Consider the following 16,362-nt stretch of genomic DNA (forward strand, 5'->3'; position numbering starts at 1 on the left):
AATCACAGCTGAGAGAAAAAAAAGGTGATGAAGATGAAAAGACAAGGTGATTTAAAAAAAGAGCAAGACCAGCATCTACAGAGTTGTAAGATGCAATCACATTTGCGCTGATAGCCATTAAACGTTAATGAATAGTCATTTAGAAAGCTGCTGTGTCACTGGGGTTCTGATTCATTTAGGCTGTGAATCTTTCAGTACAAACTGTGATGAGCATTTTCATTATTTAGACAAAATGAAGTCAAACAAGCTTGTCTACAATGAGGAAATGGAAAAGGATGTATAGCACTTTGCAACCCTCTACAAACAGCTTAGCAAAAGAATCACAATTTTTTTAGTTCACTCGCCAGACTGTGCCATGTAATGTTTCTGTAAATAAAGCTAACAAGAATATTAACAATGTAATACTACTGAAAAATTACTTTAAAAACAAATTTCACTCAAATTGATAGCAAATTTGAGAAATATTTACAAAGAAGCAGTAAATTAAACATTACATTTTCAAGCAGAAAAACTAAAATGGCATTTGTAAAACACTCCATCATTCAGTTTTATCTACAACTTTGAAAAATGATTTGTTAAAGTGTACTATCAATCATATAAAATTAACTAAGGTCTGATGATGAGTTGCTGGGCTTATGAATATTAATAACATTGTCTGCATTCGCTCAAACTGATTTGCTAAAATCAAAACGGAGATGGCGATATGTGAGCGCTAGCCAATGACATTGCCAGTTGTGCATTTGCTCCACCCACTACTGAAGGAACTGGGAGTGGCTTCTGCTTAAATAATTCCACACAAACTCATACTGACAAGAAAAAACAAGAGGATGATTTACATGGAGCTCACTGATTCTTAATGGTATATATATGATTCCCTCACTTTCTCTCTGTGAGTGCATGTGAGAAAAAGAAAATTCTCACCAAAACAATGGAGAGTCGGACACCTATGCACTGGAGTTTACAGTCCGTCAGAATATGCTGTGCATCCATTTATATGATATCAGTAAGAAAAGTGCACTATAAAGATGGCAAGAGGAAAACCTCTCAAATTCTCAGAATATTTTTGTTCGTGAGTAAAAATCTAACACCAAAGACTATAACGCAAAAATATTTCATTTTTAAAACCATTTTAAATGTAAAAGAATAGTTTACACTATTAAATTCAAACTATAACGATTATGACACAAAGGAATAATATTGTTGGAATCACTTTCACAGTGATTTAACAGTGATAAAAACATTGACGCCAATGAGAATCGATCCTACTTTAATGAGCTTGAGCATTTACAGCAGTAAATGATAAAAAAAAAAATTATGAACAGAACGTTATTATGCGTTGGTGTGGACACTGATATAGTTACTGTTCTTAGTTCTCTAACTCAAATCAATGGCGAATGAAAAAAAAAAAAAAAAAGTTCCTTCAATTATTGTTAGCCAATGGCTAATGATATATGCATAATTTAGTTGTCTAGTGCAAAATTCTGTCCCATATGCGAGTGATTTGCTTGCCGTGTAGAGGGTTGCTTTGTTTGATCTCATGAATATCATTGTTTCTTACCTCCAAAGAGCTCATAGACAGTGTTGAGACGGTCTCACTCTTAGACATCATTCCGGAGTTCCCAGAGTCCCCTTGCTCACATGTGTTTGTCATCTGGGACTCACTGGAGATGTTCTGCACTGTCTGCACTGGGGGGTCCCTCTCTGAGCAGGAAACGCTGACTCGGTCGGTGGGCAGGCTCTTCAACCCGAAGCCTGGCACGGGATCGGTGCCAGCGGGGTTGGCCAGGTGGATGAGCCTGGTCTGGGGTAACTGTTCGATGCTGATGTTGTACTTGGTGGCTTGGTCATCTTTGCCGCCCTTTGCGGGCCTAAGGGTGTTGTTGTTGTTGGGCAAGTGCATGTAACCCTGGCCTGACCCACCTCCTCCTCCTTCGGGACCGCCACTGTCTCCTGGGGCTCCATCCAGTTGCTTAAAGAGCTCACCATCACAGATGTAAATAGATTTGGCTCCAGGTAGCTCTGTACTGACCCCGGCAATGCCACCTTTATCACGGCGCATGGTGAGAGTGTGGCTGGCGTAGTCAGCAACATTTTGCAGGTGGACCTTTGCCATGCTGGCAGGAAGGGTGTTGAAGTTGGAGCCTTTCTGTACCGTGATCTGCTTTGAAGCTACCTTCTCCTCACCTTGTTGGGAGGAACGCTTTAGGGTGCCTGCAAATCAGAAGGGAATAAGCCTTAGTAAGTGAAAAGAGATCACAGCAGAGAAAACACATGCTGATTTGATAAAGCAGTGCTACATTTTGCTGCTCTTTTTTGCTCAGCTCAAATTATGAAGTAATCAATTTAAATAAAACTTTGCTGAATCATAAGAATAATACTGTTTATGGTCTAACATGGTACAGAACAAAAACAAAGACCAAATCCAACAAATGCAGCTGCTTGCAAAGGCCTTAAAAATCATTTTTACTTTTTCCAAATTCTGTAGTAATCTGTGTTTGTGTTTGCATTTTATGAGCTAGAAAGTTGAAAGAGTAGACAGTACAATTCTAATGAAACAGATAACTTATTTTTACTTACAACAGACGAGTCCTAAAGATTGTTTTGATATGTTTCAGAAAAACAGAATAATCAAAGATGGAATTATAAAGGTTTAAATACACAAAGGATCAATCAGTCTCTCTTCTTATTTAGATTTTCCCATGAGTATCCAGCAAGCTAATTATACATTATGTGATTTATCAGGTAATAATTGGCTAATGTACAAAAAGGTCAGTATTAAACAGGAGCAAGCAAAGTCGCATTATGCTTTGCACAATAATCCAGCCAAGAATTAAACTTTAGCTTCAGCGACACATGTGAAAAGTATTTAGAGCAACTAACTGAAGGAAGGCTGATTGAAGGCTTACTTTTTAGTCCTTCACACTTCAAAAAAGCAAAAAATATCACATCACAAGTCTCTATTTCCAGATGCTAGCTTGATATTTCGTCTTGACAAATAATCAGAATCCCATTTGCGATAGTTATCAGAGAAGAAAGCTGCTATCTGATAATGAAATGTCATGAGGGACTTAATTAGGACAGGCCGGCAGATCTGAGGCATGGCAGGGGAACAGACAAGTCTATTTATCTGCATTTTGCTTCTGCCAGCTATCAGATCGTGTTCTGTATCTCCTTTAAGAAAATGCATTGTGTGGCCTGTAAAATGGCACTAGTCTTGTCTTAACCTCTCAGAGGGATGTCACAACAACTTTAAGTGACCGGAGCGTATGTTGTGAGAGACTCACCTGATCGACAAGCCATGTCCACATCCTTTTCAAAGTCGGTCTGGAGAAAACAATGAGAATGAGAGCTTTAAACCACAATTTTATGCTTAATGTGTAACAGAAATACAGATATTTAGATGCAATTCACCATCAGCTGAGCATGGCCGTTCTGGAAAGATCCATTAGAGTCACCATTTCCATCCTCTTGACGGTCAACAACACGACACTTTACTGCCTCTTGTACCTAATTCATTGTAGAAAAAAAACCTCTAAGTATGTAATTTGCATCTATTATTAAAAAGTCAGCCAATTTGAAACCAGATATCAGGCAGGTTCTCTCACCTCTCTGCGTAGGATGCAATGCACCATAACAATAACGAAGCCCTCGAGGGAGTCAAAGACGGCAAAAAGGATCTGAAACAAGGCTGAACGGCGGTCGGTGATGGCCAGGACTGCCGACATCCAAGTGAGAGCCAGCAGTGGCAGTACAACGCATGAGCTCCAGAGCGACGCCCTACAGGACAGGAGTAGAATTACACTGAGTGACTGTACATCTCACAATTGCCATTCATAATGACAAAGAGGGCAAAATTAAAGCATATGCCTCTCCTTTGGAATGACTTTGGTTGATATTTAGAAATTTCTTATAAAACTAATTAATATTTATCACATATATTATTGATTTCCTGGAAGTCTGAGGAGTGTTTTACAAATATGAATGTGGTATTGCACTAAAGAGCATTAATATATGAATACACAGATCAATACGGTGTTCAATATGAGCTACAGTTGCCCTTTTTGTTGATTATACCCTGAACAATATCAATATATCAGTGCTCAAAACATGTAGGTTCAATCACAGTTCAAATTATATTTGAATAGGTGCAACAGGAAAAATAAGCCAAAAGAAGCAATAAAAAAGGAGCAATGGACAATGAAAAAGAGAAAGACAAATGAGAGGATGAAAGATGAAGGAATGTAGACATTTCAGTAGTCTTTAGAGAAGAACTCTCCCCTGATCATGGATTGTGTTAGCATGCTTGGCAAGTCCTACATCTCACTATTCTTACCATTTTATTTCTGCCTTTTATTTATTTTTTTATTTAATTATTTATCTGCTCCTGTCTACTGAATTTGTATCTTTTTAATGCACCAACAAACACACACTCTGCCAGTCACACATACACACACATCAGGGATGTTCATATAAACAAAAAAGAAGTTGTGGGAAAATAATCACAATTAATTTTTTTAAATACATTACAATAGATGTCTTTCATAAACAGATATACAGACCCTATAAACACATGAACCTAACTGTCTTTATGAAGTGCTCAGTCCTATAAAGCTTTCATCTGACATTCTGTACGCAAGAACTGCTAACCGCAAATGTAGTCAACCTCAGACATCTCAAACACATAATGTAATACAACCTCATTGACCTTTAACTCTACACATCTGCTGAGATGTTTACCAATTGCTACAATTCACCAGCAAATAAATAAATGTACTGTATATGAATTTGTAATTTAGGTTGCATTATTTGAACCTCTGTTACTGCTTCTCAACTTCTGCCACATACAACACCATTCTACACATACTCACGAACACTAATGAATGGCTGGTCTTCTTTATCTCACGTTGCGGAGTTAAATACCCAGCCAGTACCAGCAACAGGCTAATGACAGAGACCTGATAAATATAGCTCATTGCAGTCTCACAGTCAGATAAGCCATTCTTGACATAGCAGCTATTAATAGCCCTTACAAAAATGTCTCATGGCAACCATAGTTTCCAGCAAAATACCACAGAGTACAAGCTACATATCACTACTGTCATCACAAGAGAAACAGAAAAAAAGAAAAATGCAGAAATGCAAAAAAAAAAAAAAAAAAAAAAAAAAAATCAGTAACATTTTATGGCTACACCATAAAAAAAAAAACAAGAAAATACTGTTTGAGTTTTTATACTTTATTTGTTATTAAATAGCCATTTCTGAGTGAAAACTGTTTCTACATGTTTTTTTTTTTAGTATAGTGACTAGCGAATTCACTAGTGATAGTGAATGAGTTTTAAAATCTCTGATATACACTACATACAGTATACAGTATGTAATATAATCTAATTCATTTGAATTATACCAACTGAAATGTGTATAAATGTGATGAAAGTAGCATGTTTTATCTGAATATTATCAGCGTTTTTTTCTTATTAATTGTATAGTATTATAGTATATTACAGTATATATAATTTGAATGAGACTTTAATTTTTATTTTTTTAAATATTTTGTTATGTACTATAAATGCTTACTTTTATTATTATTGTTTTTTATTTCTATTTTGCTTTATATTATTTATCTATTTTACATCCATTTTAGATTTGGATATTTTAGTACGTATTTCAGGTAGTTGCCAAAGCAACAATTTAAATGTTAATTTTTCATCTAATTTTTATATTCATATTTTAAAGCCTTATTTCAATTACAGTACCCAATAGTTTTAGTTATCAATAACAACACTGAATATTTACTAAAAATATCTGAAAGTGCTAATGCATCTGTCAACTGCATAGCAGACTTCTCAAAATGGCTTATTTATAGGTGAAAGATTATGCCTAGATTATATATTGATCTTTCACTAACTCAGTAACTAGTAGTGCATGATGCTAGCAACACAAAAACCATGGGTTTGAATGCCAGGGAATGCACAAACTGAATGCACTGCAAGTTGTTTTGGATGAAAACTAAAAGTAATTTCTTGTAACTAAAATTAGAAATTATGGTTACCATGGTAATCTCTAGCAAGAAACTGTCTGGTCAAACACGCTTGCACACTCACACAAACATACACAGCAGGGCTTCAAGATGAGCTCCTATATTGCATCTGCATGATTTAGCATTGCGACAAAATAAAAGCTCTGTCTCTGCTGATCACTTTTGACACAACAGCTAAGGAGCAATAGCAGGGTGAGGGAAATGAATGGGGGAGAGAACCAGAAAAAGAATGGTGAGGTAAGAAATATGCAGAAAGAAAGGAAAACAGAACCGAAGGCAGAGCATCAAAGAGTTGGTAAATAATTAGCGGGACTAACATGGCGTTACTGGTAGCTGTGGTGGAAACGTCAGCCGACGAGATAACTCCGCACTTGGCACATTTGAGCGTCATATTGTACAGTGGCACTGTCATCTGACTGCAAAGTCAAATCAACACACTGAAATACACATGTACGCTGACATTTAACCACACACACAGTCTCACACACACACACACACACACACACATCTATATCCACGCAGATACACACAACTAGCGGCCACAGAATCCCCTTCCAGCTCTCACTCAGGGCAGATCTCTGTCGAGACTTTGGGAAGAGTGCGGGAATAACAGAAAAGATGCCTTCACAATAGTTTCATATCTAAATAGGCCTGGTTGAACATGCGGGACAAACAGCTAGCGAAAAAAAAAAGAAACTCTATATGCAGTGCATGTATGTATAGATTACCATCATTTATTTCCACTGACAGTCTATGTACAATGCTACATGATAAGATTTTGATTCTGTCATATCAATGACATCAAAATCTTCTTTTGCATTAGTATGCCATATGGAATTTGCTTGATTTAGGCTGCGAGCAGTTTATCCGTCCCACTCTGCATCTGTCTTTGGGCCCTGGAGAGAGACATGGGAACTCGAAAAAAAGCTGGCTGAAAAACATACCCACAAACATTCATGCGTGTTGACAGCCAGAGATCGTGCATTCATAGACTCAAACTAAATCACGGTCATTTTAGGAGACATTAAAGTCATCTACAGTCATAACTGTCAATATCAAACTCTGCATATATATGTGTGTGGCTTGTTTTGTTTTATTAAACTGCAGCACACAATCATGTGTTCAGTACAGCATAGAACCATATTTGAGATTTTTAAAATATACTTCTACAGAGGATCTTAAATGCATTTTTACATTTGCTTGAAATGTGATAAATGTGCAAAACATGCATTCCCTTTTTAGAAAATAAGAATAAAAAAATAATAAGAGAAGCTGCATTGTTTAACAGTCCACAATTTTAGTCAAAATACAGTTAAAAGGGTAACATGGTTAAAATATTATTACAATCTAAAGTTACTGTCTTCTGTTTTCTAATATATTTAAAAATAAAATGTATGTTATGGCAAAGCTGAATTATCATAGTGTATGTAATGCTGTTGTACACAAAATAGCCACTTGCAAAAAACAATTAAAGCCATCAGCTTGGCATGGCTTTCCAAACGTATAGGAAGTTGATTCTGCTTCTGGCAGACATGTAGATTAAACCCCACATAAGAAATTCAATTCCAAGCAAAAGGCCAAGTGACCAAATTTACCCCAATTAGAGCCAGTGATATTAAAAAGCAATCAGCATTTTTTGAATTACATACTTCTCGTGGAGTTGGAGGGACTTAAAAGACAGAGCTTATATGATCCTTTACCAAATATTGAAACAAACTTTCTCATTTTATTGTACCCTTCAGTTTTGAAAAACAGTTCATCTTTTGATTTGTCCTGCCGCAGGTAATAAAGCAATGCACAAATTCTTGATGAGAGCCACGACAATTTGTCAAAATGCCCTTTAAAACTCTAAAAATGAAGAAAATGTCAGCATTTACAGGTGAACAGAGACTATCCAAAGTGCTACTCCTTCACTAAGCAGAATTAACAGCAGCGCTTATTAATTAGGCAAATGATGATTAGACTGTGTTTAAGAACAAGGGCGAAGGAGAGAGGAAAAAAGAAAAAAGAATAAAAAAAAATCCTCCCTCTAAATCTAATTCACCCTTCCCATCTATCAGCACCAAACAACAGCAGCCAGCCTTCAGTTAATCGGTTTCCGCTGAGAACGCAATGCGGCTGGAAAATATTCAAGCAAACATATAGATAAGAGTTTTGGAATTGCAAAAATATTTCCCATTATTACTTACACACAAACGGAACTCTGACTTTCAAAAAGAAAAATGAAAATTTAAAATCCAATCCGATCCAAAATGTCCAGACAATGAAATCCACATAAAAGCATTCTTTCACACACTACCAAACACCGCACACACACACACACACACACACACACACACACACACACACACACACACACACACACACGCACACACACGCACACACGCACACACACGCACACACGCACACACACACACACACACACACACACACACACACACACACACACACACACACACACACACACACACAAACTAATTTATGGATCCACACAACAATCAGAAAACTTAATCTAAAGCTATTCTAAATCTAAATGTGTAATCTAAAGCACATTTAACCTAACCAGCATGCTTCCATCAGAATTATTCTGAAAATTTACAATCCTAGAATCCCATTATGATGGCATCAGGCAAATTTAAGCACTAATATAAAACTGTATTGTGGGAGAGGCTAAATTAGAGGGTGGACGGACCTGCATCTCAGCCAATCAGTGTCGGGTGGGCGGGGCAGAGAGGAGAGCCCTGAGTGTGAGCGAGGGGATGCTGTGGTAACTCTGATACAATGTTTCAAAGAGCACAAAAACAAACACAGTCGATCAGAGAGATCATAGCAGAGGCAAACACAACATAGTTGAAATGAAATATTCATAATAATAATCTAAAAACACAAAGGAAAGATAAGGGCAAGGGAAAGAAAACAATCTGATGCAAAAACGATGCCACTAAGGGCACGCGTCAGCCTGTAGGCAGTGGAGCACAGCCCAGAAAAGGAAACACAGACAGTCAATCATGAGTCATAACATGAGTAATATTCGTCTTCTCGGTAATAAATCTCAGGCCATGTTTCCGCTCTGAAGTCTGATTGGTAGAAGGCATGTGAATCTTGGAAGATTAACAATTCCAGTGTGTAATTGATGGTACATGGCACGGAGATGGACAGCATACGATTGTGAAACCCTTATAATGAGGTCTATAATAACAATTCTCGGATCATACTTCAGCTTCAATGACATTTAACTTGCACGACTGAAAACTTGTCAAAATCAATGGAAACAAAATAAGAAATTCGCTCAGCCTGAGTGCTATCGATCAGACGCATGAAGCTGACGTGCTATGTCAGATTTCCTTTGCCGGCTCCTTTGTGACTGCCCCTCAAATAAACATTTCACACACAGAAACATGGCACACATGGATTTAAACAGCTTTTTTAAACATCAAGATGCACAGCAACACCTAAAAATCAAGAGAAGCTGGAGAAATGTTTAAGCCACACATGGCAAATCACCAACGCAAATTAAAAAAAAAATGCAATGAGTGAGCAGAAATGTCATCTTGTTGTCGACGGGACCAATAATCAGTCCTTTGCAATCTCTTCCCCTCTCTTCTGATGAAAAATGTAGTTGTTTCTACTTTTAAGCATAAACCTTGCCAATTTTGAATGCCAATTTTTCTGTAAAACTCGAGGTATAGAAGAATTTATAGTCTCTGGAAACAATCATATTAGTTTCACCTAGGGATGTTAAAGGGTTAGTTCACCCGAGAATGAAAATGTGTGTATGTGGCCTACGTGTATATGTCGCTTTCTTCTTTCAGAATAATCCAGTCAGAGTTATATTAAAAATTGTCCTTGCTCTTCCAAGCCTTTTTAAATGGGTTAAGCAGGTGTTTTTTGTCAAAAGTTCAGAATACGTAAAATAAAGTTTGCGCATCTGTAATAAAATGTCCTTCACACAGCTCCGGGGTGTGAATAAAGGCCCACTGTAGCGAATCCATGCATTTTTGTAAGATATATATATACAGATTTCAAATGTAATAAACACTTTTTTTCTCACTTCTGCTGACCATTGGGAACCGGAAGACATGCAGGCGGATGTAGTAGTACGTCAGCACAACGTGGATAGTGACGAGCGTGGAGAGAGAACAAAACAAAACAAAAAGTGTTTATTATGTTTGAAATCTGGATATTTATCTTACAAAAATGCATGGATTCGCTACAGGGGGCCTTTATTCACCCCCTGGTAGTGTGCGGGTCGTCTCATAACCCGCGGGTCGGGTTGGGGCGGGTTAAGAAATTGGCACTTTATTGCTGGGCGGGTCACTAAAAACAAAATTTAAAAAAATCTATTTATGTTGCATAGAATTTAGTGGTGGAAGTTTTGATTCTTTCAAGAGATTCGTTGATTTTCAGTTCATTCACCAAAATGATTCATTCACTGATTTGTTCAGTGACCATTTCTTCATATTACACAAATACGCCAGCAGTTGGCGAAAAAGAGTGTCTTATGTATTATGTCTTAAGTCAATGAACGTAAAAATATTAAAGTGTGTGCATGATCGCATTAAATAAATAGTCTAAATAAATTGTTCAGATTAACAAAGCACAAGGTTTTATCGGGGATTAAACGTGGAGTTATGTTCTGTATTCCAAATATGAAAACAAGCGTATGTGCACCAATAACTGCGCTTTGTATCTGCTGATTGCTGATCGAGATTTACATGCTTGACTCACTGATCCTGTATACTCTCATTCATTTCATTCACGAACGAGATGTATCAGTTCATTCAACTCTTTCACCTACGAGAATATCGTATTCGTTCAATACATTCAACAAGTCACATGCTCCGTCACATCTTGAGTAACTCTTTTTGACAGGATGCAGCAGTTCACAGAGCTGTTCACGAGCTGCACATGCACTGCTAATAGCGCCGCGCTGGTACGCTGCTGTGGGAGGAACTTCATTGAACAAGAAATTAATCTTTTACTGTCTATGGTCAGTGGATTACGTAAACGAGAACGATTCGTTCACCTAAAAGATTTGTTCATGAACGAACAATCATAGTGCAATTACCTATAGCCTATATTGATAAGGTTACGATAAGAAGGTCTAAGTAGCAACGTAACTTCCGTGATGTCCCCGATGCGTGGGGCGGGTCAGGGCGGGTCAAGAAATTTTACTTTATTTGCGGGGCGGGCCAAATAATTTCATAAAAGCGGGACCCGCGGGTTGGAAAAAACCCCGACCCGCGCATCACTACCCCCCGGAGCCGTGTGAGGGACGTTTTATTACAGATGCGCACAGTTTATTTAACTTCTTCTGAACTGTTGACAACAAACACCCGCTTACCCCTATTGAAAGGCTTGGAAGAGCAACTCTGATTGGATTATTCTGAAAGAAAAAAGTCATACACCTAGGGTGCTTCAAGGGTGAGTAGAACATCTAATAATTTACATTTTTGGGTGAACTAACCCTTTAAGGTCATTTTAATATGATTATTTTAAGAAAGTAATTTTTTTGTAGTGTTTCTAATTCATTAATGACAAAACGTGTTCTTCTGGAAAGGGGAGAGATATGATGAAAGGTCTGGCCAATGAATCTCTTTCTTAGAGCTGGTTGCCAATGAGATGAAGGAATGCTGTGAGGCATACCCGGCCCTCTCCTTGAGTTTCATATCAGTTATGCCATCTTTAGACACCAGTTTGTTAAAAACCAGAATCCCGATAACCATGTTAACCTGGTGAAGAGAGAGGAGAAAGGTGAACACATGTGCATATTAAGATCCAGCCCAGTCTCACAATAGAGAAATGGTCCTATGGTCTCCAATGTGATGTATATTTAATCTAATTTAACTTGTGGTTTTGTTACGTTTTAAAATGATGTAACAGTACTGTTAATAAAAATATCTAAATATGTTGCTATTCAAGCTAATTCTGCACTAGGATTGTGATGATAATTTCAGGAGTCAATTTCCCAAAGCTATGATTTTGAATACCATTTTTTGACACTACAGCAAATACTAATAGACAATGTACACTTGGAATTTGTAATTGTAATATTAATATACAATTTAAAAAAATTTACAGAATCATTTTGGTTAAACAGACAAAAACTGCATTACAATAACATTTCTTATGAGACTGTATAGAAAATTCACCATTATATTGTCTGACAAAATGAAATCTGTTATTGAATAAAATAGATATCACTGTAATCCATGTTAATATAGTCTAAATCCAGATCTTGTTTAATTAATCTTCAGCGGTGTAATGACTATTATGTCCACACTTGGTACGCTTGGCATACGTTGTGCTTAAACAGATCTACTGAAACACATGTTTGCTGGATATTATGAGTTATGAGGTTGTAATCTGGAACTGTCTGCATTCTCATTCATAAGAAATTGTTGTGGTTTATTTATTATAAAATTCTATGTTTGGGTGCAGTGATGCTAGCAACATTAAACATTGAGTCTGGAAATGAGGGACAGAAGATTTCTGTGAATAAATCAAACACAGAGAGAAATTGTACCAAGACGACAGCAGCAGCTGGTCCCACAAATGCGTACAACAATCCTCCTTCCAGAGACAGCCAGCAACTAACACAAAATACAAAGAAAGAGGGAGTGAGAGCAAGAAAAACAGAAAAAAGGATAGAGAGACCAGAGGGACAGAAAAATCAGTGATGGGGTTGTCAGATAATGTGGCTGTTATTAATTTGCTTAAAAATGTATTTAAAAGTGTCCACTTGAAGAATGTAATGCAGAAACCGACTGGCCATTAAAAGCAATAGGAATTACTTTACATAGGCAAAAATAGACGACTGATCAATTTCATCATGATCCTACTAGGGATGCATCGATCCGATTCTACTCAGTATCGCTATCGGCTCTGGCAAACCGATCCAAATCCGATATAGCGCATATACTATTGTGTTGTTGTTGAGCCCCACGAAAGGCACAAAAACATTATAAATCACCATAACGTTTTTGTGTATTATAAGTGTTCTGAAGCCATTCCATAGCCATCCTCCATTCAGCATTCAAACTGAATGTCGCATTCGGTTACTACAGTCAAAATGAGGAAACTCTCTTCAAGAGCGCACAATTGTTAAAAGAAAAGGCTCAATAAAATATTAGACAGATATAATAAACTACACAGCAATATCTCTTCTCTGTTTATGCGGAGCACTGCATGCTGTGATTCTGTGTTGCTTCAAGTGCTTCATTTTGCGCACGGAATGTGCATAATCACTTTGTGCCGCTCTGTATTGGAGCCATACCCTTTCGTATTATACTTTTGTGCAATGAAAGATTATCAATAGTCTTTTTTGTTCTATTCTGTCTATCATATGTTGCTGCCTTCATTGCTGTGCAATGCATTTAAAAGAAATGTCTTTGAATTTTATAGTATAAATTCTCTTTCTCTCTCTCTCTCTATATATATATATATATAATCCTGAGCCTGAACTTTTTTTCCGGGGGCAGGGCAGGGCAGCAATGACTGTGACAACTTTAACATTTGAAAGGATACTATGGCAAAGTTATTGCTTTCTTTATTTAAACAGATTTTCTTTTTCATGCATATATGATTGACCTGAAGAATAAAAGCTGTATCATACGCTTGGAAAATTATGAGCTATATCATCGCTTATCGACACTCGGGTGTGACAAAACACTTAGCTCATGAGATGAGACAAAATACAGATACTTGGTTCACTTGAACGTGACAATATTTTAATACTGTTTTTAAGAAATTTTCAATGACAAAATATTTGTCGTTTAATTACAAAAAGTAAAACAATGCAGTTGTGTTTAGAAATATTTTAACTAATCTAGGGCTGTAAATAATGATTATTTTGGTAATCACGTAATCTACAAATTGGGTAATTAATATTTTTTTGTAATACAATCAGACCTAAGTGAAAACCAGCCTTTTTTATGACTATTTATATATAAACTAATGGTGAGGCAATAATAATTGGCTCAAATAAAATATCAAAACCAAGAAATTACGTGATTGTATTGAACAACAGTGTAAAAATACATAATGTAATATGCCTATACATAATACATTATGTATTAAAACCAATACCTGCAGAGGGCGCCAATGACATGGTGACCTTTCACTTTAAAGCGTGAATAAATAATGTTTAAATCCATTATATTTGAATATTTGGCCACATGCAGAAATTTTTATTTTGAAATCGCAATGTACAATACATAACATATTTAGACATGGGTTGATGGATTGTCCTGTGGTGGCAAAGGTTTATAAATGATTTACATTACAAATCTAGTGAGATAATGCACACTGTTTTTCCAGATGACGTTAAGCAATTCAAATTCACAACATATACAGAGGAAGAGTTTAGCCTCTTTCACACATAGTCTTTACTGGTAAATTACTGGTAAAGTTACACTTAAAAATAAATTCTACATTGATTTTTTTTTTTAAATGCGCTGTATCAGATCGGAATTGGCTGCTACTCAAAATGTTTGTTATCGGATCAGTTCTGAAATTTTTTTTTATTGTTGCATCCCTAGATCACACTTACTAGTTAACAGTGCCATATCCCTTTGCCTTGGTAAATCCAACAGAAATTGCTACAACGAGAGCAGGTAAACCTATAAAAAGGGAACAGAAATAATTGTAAAGTAGTTGAGTACTTTGATTAAATTCAGCTAAACATCATCTAAGATTTTAGACTATAACACATGGTACCACACAATGGTGCTAAAACCAAGTGAAATTTTACATCAACTACCCAGTTGGGTCATTTTTTTTCAGAAGAAACAGATTATAATTGAAGATACAAGCCTAGAAGATACAAGACAAGCCTCACCCCAACCAAGACAGAGGAAACGTTTGCGTATGATGCGGTTTCTAAGACGGCCAGTCACAGCCATGTAAGACTGCCATGCCTCCGTGAGAACCCAACAGAAAGAGGACAGGAAGAAAAAGTGCAGAAATGCAGCCACAAGAGTACAAACAACCTAAGAGCAAGAAAATAGTAAGAGAGAAAGAAAGAGAGTCCATCCATCAAAGGTAAGGAAGGAATGTAAAAAGGTAAAAGAGGAAGATTAAGAATATTTTTTTTGTTGATCACGGGTTTTATCAATTTATTTGTGTTTGTTTGGACATACCTTGTTCCGTGTCTGAGTTTGTCCGATAAGTATGAGTGCATTGGAGGAGATGATGGACAGACAAAAGTTGATGAGGATGACAGAGCGTTCTGAGCGGATGTACCTGAAGAAAAACACACGGAAACACTGAGCCAATACATCTGAATGACGTCTATTGCTCGCTATAATTCAGCCACCATGCCTTCAATAGATGGACACATAAATGGAACCTGAACTGATGTATAATTTCAAGTGGCGACCAAGATGTGACACTGACTAAGTGAAAGCATCTGTACAGATCATTGAAGCACAAGATGCAAAGGAGGAAATAGCATGGTAAAATAAAAAAAAGATAAGAAAAAGATAAAATAAATTTTTGCAAACTTTCAATTATTTCACATATACATTGTATGAAAAAAAGGATTTATTAATGCAATAATAAGTACAAGAAAAAATTATCATGTACTATGTATACAGACTCAAGGTTGCATTAATTGATCAAAAATAGTAAAAACAGGAATACTGGGTGACATTATTACAATTTAAAATAACTGCTGTCCATTAAAACATATACATATATATATAAGGCTTAATTTTAAGCAGCCATTATTCCAGGCTTCAGTGTCACATAATCCTTCAGAAATCATTATGATATGCTTATTTGTTGCTCAAAAATATATTTTTATCATTAAGTTACAATGTTGAAAACAGTTGTGCTGTTTAATAAAGTTCAAAAGAACAGCATTTATTTGAAACTGTACTTTTTTAAAGGGGTCATATGATGCTTTTTTAAAGATCATTATTTTGTGGATTTACAGAATATGTTGACGTACTTTAATGTTCAAAAAACACATTATTTTTCAAATACTTTACATTATTGTAGGTCCGCTATGTCCTGCCTCAAATGCGTTGTTTTCTACAAAGTCCCTCCTTCCGAAAAGAGCAGTCTGCTCTGATTGGCCATCTGACCCAGTGCATTGTGATTGGCCGAACACTGCAAGCACTTGTCAGAAATGTAACACCCCTTTCCATAATCGCGAGCTTCATCTTTCAAAATAAATGTAAAGACAGCTAATAATGTCCTTAGTTTTACCATCAGTTCAAGCCTGAAGATGGAACAGTCATGTGACGGACGGTTTAAGACAGCTGACTCCACTGTGACCCTGTCTCTCTCGCTCTTTCTCTCATACACAAAAACGTGCGCAC

The 16,362-nt window shown here is 36.6% G+C and overlaps 1 protein-coding gene across 10 annotated transcripts in view; it reads right to left on the bottom strand.

Moving 5' to 3' along the window:
* Positions 1-16,362, bottom strand: part of adgrb1a (adhesion G protein-coupled receptor B1a) — an 89,494-nt gene that overhangs the window by 4,567 nt on the left and 68,565 nt on the right. For 7 of the 10 annotated variants that reach the window (XM_059568262.1, XM_059568258.1, XM_059568264.1 and 4 more), the window contains 10 exons: positions 15,178-15,280; positions 14,877-15,027; positions 14,589-14,658; positions 12,564-12,630; positions 11,684-11,769; positions 6,355-6,453; positions 3,606-3,777; positions 3,412-3,507; positions 3,285-3,324; positions 1,559-2,211 (listed from right to left, as the gene is read on the bottom strand). In XM_059568262.1, the coding sequence (XP_059424245.1) occupies positions 1,559-2,211; positions 3,285-3,324; positions 3,412-3,507; positions 3,606-3,777; positions 6,355-6,453; positions 11,684-11,769; positions 12,564-12,630; positions 14,589-14,658; positions 14,877-15,027; positions 15,178-15,280 (1,537 nt within the window). Of the gene's footprint in view, positions 1-1,558; positions 2,212-3,284; positions 3,325-3,411; positions 3,508-3,605; positions 3,778-6,354; positions 6,454-8,729; positions 8,811-11,683; positions 11,770-12,563; positions 12,631-14,588; positions 14,659-14,876; positions 15,028-15,177; positions 15,281-16,362 lie in introns of all 10 variants that reach the window. The other 3 variants (XM_059568265.1, XM_059568267.1, XM_059568261.1) reach the window with 2 other exon arrangements.

Source organism: Carassius carassius, chromosome 15, assembly GCF_963082965.1.
Source record: "Carassius carassius chromosome 15, fCarCar2.1, whole genome shotgun sequence".
Classification (NCBI taxonomy): domain Eukaryota; kingdom Metazoa; phylum Chordata; class Actinopteri; order Cypriniformes; family Cyprinidae; genus Carassius; species Carassius carassius.